The sequence below is a fragment of the Engraulis encrasicolus genome, chromosome 7 (genome assembly GCF_034702125.1).
Source record: "Engraulis encrasicolus isolate BLACKSEA-1 chromosome 7, IST_EnEncr_1.0, whole genome shotgun sequence".
In the NCBI taxonomy this organism is placed as follows: domain Eukaryota; kingdom Metazoa; phylum Chordata; class Actinopteri; order Clupeiformes; family Engraulidae; genus Engraulis; species Engraulis encrasicolus.
Genome location: NC_085863.1, coordinates 48130356 through 48135712, shown reverse-complemented (window position 1 = coordinate 48135712; position 5357 = coordinate 48130356). Strand labels below are relative to the sequence as shown.

At 46.0% G+C, this 5357-nt stretch overlaps 1 protein-coding gene across 1 annotated transcript; it reads right to left on the bottom strand.

Annotated features, from left to right (window-relative positions):
* Nucleotides 1–1696: 1696 nt before the first annotated feature.
* LOC134452256 (forkhead box protein I3-B-like) lies at nucleotides 1697–4308 on the bottom strand. The gene is made up of 2 exons (XM_063202615.1): nucleotides 3375–4308; nucleotides 1697–3117 (listed from the first exon to the last, which is right to left on the bottom strand). Exons 1-2 carry the CDS (start codon nucleotides 3976–3978, stop codon nucleotides 2486–2488), a joined length of 1236 nt encoding a protein of 411 aa, XP_063058685.1. The 5' UTR covers nucleotides 3979–4308; the 3' UTR covers nucleotides 1697–2485.
* Nucleotides 4309–5357: the final 1049 nt, after the last annotated feature.

Here is a 5357-nt window from a genome sequence, read left to right as displayed (position 1 = left end):
AACTAAGTCAGTAGTAACTAGTAACATGTGCCATATAATTAACAACCATTCAAACAGCAATCTGTTGGTGTTAGGCCCTTGGAACCACCGTGACCTTTACCCCACTGCCCATATCCTGGCATGAGGGAATTGGGTTCACTGCATCCAAAACAGTCACATGACTCAGGTGTCACAGATCCATAGAACGAACAACAGTCATTAGAGGATCCCTGCATTGTTTAGTGCAGCAATTAATTTAAATGCCAATTAAGGTCATCACACCTGTAAGTGAGGAATGTGTGGCACTGACAGGTGAATTGAACACTTTAAACATGTCCAAAAGGACAAGAGGCCATCCTGACACATACCACACCCGGCCACACCCACCGAAACTCGCAAGCCATCTGCACTCCCATCCATATATGGTCCACCAGTTAATCGATATTATTCCTCAAATGAATGGGAGATTGTAGTTACTGTTCTTTTATAGTCTACTTGTTATTATGATTCATTTTTGGCTAGCCTACTTGTACATACTATAGACTGACATGTCCATGAAAATGGACATGTGGCTTAGTGGTAGGGCACTAGTCCACCACGCAGCCGACCCGGGTTCGATTCCAGCCCGGGTCCTTTGCCGACCCTTTGCAGTCTCTCTCTCTCCCAAACATTTCCTGTCTCTCTCTCAAATTGTCCAATCACCAATTAATTCTAAAAGACCAAAACATATCTTTAAAAAAAGAAAAAGAAAATGATCATTCAGCCAGGTCATCTGAGGCAAAGGAGTTAAGTTATTGTATGGTGATAGATGATACTGAATATAGCAGCATGCGTGATCTTTGTTCAACCGAACTCATGCAACTCTTTTGGCCTTTCTCTCTTCATGGGCTTCCTGTTTTAACCGAAGTGAAACTCAATTCTTGCACTCAGGTTTCTTAGATTCCCGCTGGAACGGTTCCATCTAATTTTAATAATATGATGCAACATTGTACTTTATTACACAAATACGTTTTTGGACTGTATGTCCTTCCTGACTACCGTATACCTAAATACATTTTAAATCCAATATATTGAAAAACACGAGTAGATGGCATATGAATGGTGTGTGTGTGCAAGTATTGGTGTTTCATTCATTTATTCATTCATTTATTTATTTTTAATGGTGGAAAAATGATGAATCACACAAGATCTTGAGGAACGTATCAAGTCTGTGCTGACTGACATGATCTGAACATTCAGACCCATATGTTAAAAACCATGAGTAGATGTAAAATGAGTGGTGCATGCGTGTGGTTTTTTTTCTTGGTGGGACAATGAAGATCCACACAAGATCTTGAGGAACATGTTCAGTCCCATTTTTGGTGTCCTGACTGTCAAACCAGTCCTTTCTCTGAAGGGGTTTTTTCCCCCTCATCTATCCAACTTGTTGTTTAACGGTTTCTTTGCTTGTCTTTAGCTAGCCATCTCTGTCAGGGAAGATCCGTGACAGTATTGATGAAAGATAGCAAAATTTGAATTCACAGCCCCAAAGCAGAAGTCTTACCCATAAATCTGTGTGATGAGTTAATTATATTGCGTTTAAATTTTTCAACTGCTGTTTTTTCAGTTCTGCCGGAAATTCCATCATGATTTGTGATTTATTATTTAATTTGACATTTTGATTTGAAATCACACATTGAAATTTTAAGTAATGTTTTAAAGTGTTTTTATTATTCAATGTTAAAAACAAGTTGCTGCAAAAAAGTCAGCTCTTCCAAATATAAATACAGTGCATAGTTACAGATGTATAGATATACAGTATATTACAAAGAAAATGAACCAACAAAAATAAAAACAAAAAAAACAAACACAAGGTCTACTGATTACTGCACTGGTTGATAAACAACTTAGGTATTTTTTTATTTACAAGATATAATTCAGCTCAACTTTTACTCATTGATGAGTTTCATAGTTCATTCATCATACATTTACCCATTTGTTCAAAAGAACATGTGAGAGAAATGAATGAATTCAGCCATCTGATGTTTGAGGATTTGTACAGTATCCTCATACATCAGATGCACGCCATCACACACACACACACACAAACGGTAAACTGGCAGTCTCTCTCCCTCTCGCTCTAGGAATACATGGAGTCAGCAGCTGTAGCTGAGACCAGAGAGTGTAAGTACAGTAAGCATTCACATACTCAAGAGTGGAGCTGTTGGACTGACTGAATGGGGGAGAGAGAGAGAGCCTGGGGCCTGGAGGGCCAGTGGGGGGTTGGAGACACGACGAGGCCACTGCTGAGTCAGGCAGTCCCTATCAGTCTGCTCCCTTCTCCACCCTTCGTGTCACGTACGCAGTACGCACGTGCCTGCGGGCAAGCCAGCCAGGCAGGCATCTTCAGCAGTCTGTGACATCTACTGCTTGCCTTGTTTTCAGTTCAGTTTCAGTTAGTTCATAACAACTAAAAAACACCAACAGCAGATCAAGCGTCATGTCACCAGTCCTTTGTCTGGGGATCTCAGACCTCCGTCCCCTCTCGAGGGTACACCAGTCCTGTGGTGTCCAGGCCGGGGTAGCCCCCTCCGACGGCGGCCGCGCTGCTGAAGTGGCTGAGCAGGGAGTCGGTGTAGACGCTGGAGAAGTGTGACGGGGAGGACGAGAGCGTGGCTAGCGTGCCCGCGGCCGCTAGCGTGCTGGGCGGCGGGAGCTGGGCCTCCCATTGGGGAACGGTAGCGTTGGGGGAGTAAGGGCCGAAGCCCTCGCTCGGGGATACCCTCTGGGGGGCTCCCTCGAGAGGCATGGGCACACCCAAGGGCAGGGGCCGCAGCACCGTGTCCACTCCGACAAGGCCGCCACCGACCAGGGGCCCGCCGGTGGACGACACCTCAGTCATCTGGGTGAGGAAGCTCTTGAGGCAGGGCGTGGGGCCCACGGGTTCGGGCGTGGGTCCGCGCTCGGAGGGGCTATGGGCCTCGGCCAGGTGCCCCTTGGGGCTGGACTCGGCAGAGGTGGGCCCACCCCCTGTGGGACTGCCGGCGCTCTCTCCCTCGCTCAAAAGAGTGTCGGACTTTCTCTTCCTCTTCCTCCGGAAGTTGCCGTTGTCGAACATCTTCTCGCAGTTGGGGTCCAGGGTCCAGTAGTTGCCCTTGCCTTGAGAGAGAGAAAAAGAGAGAGAAAAAAATAAAAATGAGATTTATTTATGTCAAATTTTAAAATGAAAATTTAAAAACACAATAAAAACAGTTCACATTGTTTGACAATCATCATGAAATAACTGAAACATATTGACACCGAAAAAATACATATTTAAAAATTCAGCATGAGTCAACATATAGAATTGCTACGGATGATCCGTTATCTGTAGAGCAGAAATTCAAATCATAATGAAAATGGAAATCTTTAATTACCAGGGTCATCGTCATCGCGGGGCACCTTCTTGAAGCAGTCGTTGAGCGAGAGGTTGTGCCGTATGGAGTTCTGCCAGCCGGCCTTGCTCTTGTTGTAGAAGGGGAAGTTGTCGGCCACATACTGGTAGATCTGACTCAGCGTCAGCCGCCGGTTGGGCGCCCCGTGGATCGCCATGGCGATGAGTGCCGAGTAAGAATACGGCGGCCTCACCAGCTTCATCAGGTCCTCCTGCGACGGCAGCGAGAACCAGCTCAGGTCCCCGGCGGCGCCGCCCGTGCCCAGGTAAGGCCTGGGCATACCGTAGGGCTGTCCCCCGAAGGGGTCGCCAGGAGCCCTGCCCCCCCCACCCAGGTAGGGCATGCCGTTCATGCCCGAGCCGTTGAACCACAGGTAGGGGTTGGAGGGCGTGCTGGCGTAGTCCCCGAGGTCGTAGGTGGTGGGAGGCAGGGCGGCGGGGGGCTGCTGCGGGGGGCTGGAGAGCTGCGGAGGGCTGTAGAAGCTGTCGTTGTACAGGCTGTACTCCTGCGGCTCCTGGGGGCCCATGGTCTGGAACTGGGAGCCCACCTGAGTGGGCGACAGGCCCTGTGGAACGTACGAGGTCATTCTAAAGTTCTAAAGAACGCTGGAGGAGGTCCAGCACTCTGAAGGTTGTCTTTGTCTCTGACGGATGTCTTTCTCTTGAAGGCGTCTTTGTCTGATGCTGTCGCCAGAGGTGGTTGGGTTAAGTCTGCAGGTTGCCGTGTGTACCTCTGGAGGGTCTATTTGTCTGTAGCATCCTAACCTGCCACCTGTCCTACCTGGGCTCTTTATAGGTCTACGCCAGGCCTACAACAGGTCTGGCGACGCCTCTGTCCATTCTGATTGGCTGTCTTTGAGGCAGTGTCACACCTCACTTGATCCCCTTGGAGCAAGATGGGTGTGGGGAAAGATCTTACAAAGAGTTAAGGCTTTTCCCCTCTTAGGATCTGAACACAGTCTTACATGATTTAGTCCATTAATTTTATTGGATTGGATCATGTTTGTTTTATTTGCATTTTTAGTCACTTTTTGTGAACACATGCAGGCAGACATACAAATACACAAGGGCAGTATTGGTTATTTGAATTAACTCTACATACAAGGTTTTCCTTAAATGAACCTTTAATAAAATAATTTGCAACATTTTACCTTTAATTATAACATTTTTTTCCTGAAATATCACAATTGTATTGCATTTTATTGTATTTTATTTAATTCTAAGGAACTGCCATTTTTTACACAAATTTCAAATGTTACAGAAAACTTCAGCTGAGTGACTGCGGATGATGGCCAAATCCTTTGATAGAACGGCTATGCTAATTTGTGCACCTGTTAAAAGTCACACTTTACATTAAAGAAAATGAGATGGCTCGCTTTGCTTATCTCAAGAGTCCACTCCGCCCCTCAAACCACTTAAAACGCCACCACACATCACACAGCCGCCCACCTTGTGCTGCGAGCTCCTTTCACCACCACAGCCATCTATTTACATGAGAAGCCCAATAGCCCCTCCAGTCTCACCTCACCCTCACCTCACACATTCACACTTGCCCTACTAAAGTGTCATTGAAAATGGTTCACTTGTCACTGTTCTCCGCCCCACCTGTTCAATGGCTTCTATGCGGACATAATTGTCACTACACCTCTTAATTATTTCATTATCGTTCGCCTTGTTAGCACTGTCATTGTGTTGGAGATATTAATTACAGTTTATAGTCTACCTCAGTGGTTTTCAATCTTTGGGTCGGGACCCCATATGGGGTCACATGGAATTCAAATGGGCTCGCCTGAAATATCTAGGTGTGTAAAAAAGCACACTGACTTGTACTGAAATGTTGCTGATTAATACAACATGAATTAATTCCTATTCTGATTGATACAACACATACAATCACATACTATGTTATATCTTTTCAGGAGTTAGGGTAGGGTAGGGTTAATAGCCTACAAGTTATCTCAGTCTT

Coding starts and splice junctions, on each gene's coding strand:
- LOC134452256 (XM_063202615.1), bottom strand. CDS start 3,978: ATGACCTCGTACGTTCCACAGGGCCTGTCGCCCACTCAGGTGGGCTCC. Junction 3,118..3,374: donor CCGCGATGACGATGACCCTG/GTAATTAAAGAT, acceptor CTCTCTCTCAAG/GCAAGGGCAACTACTGGACC.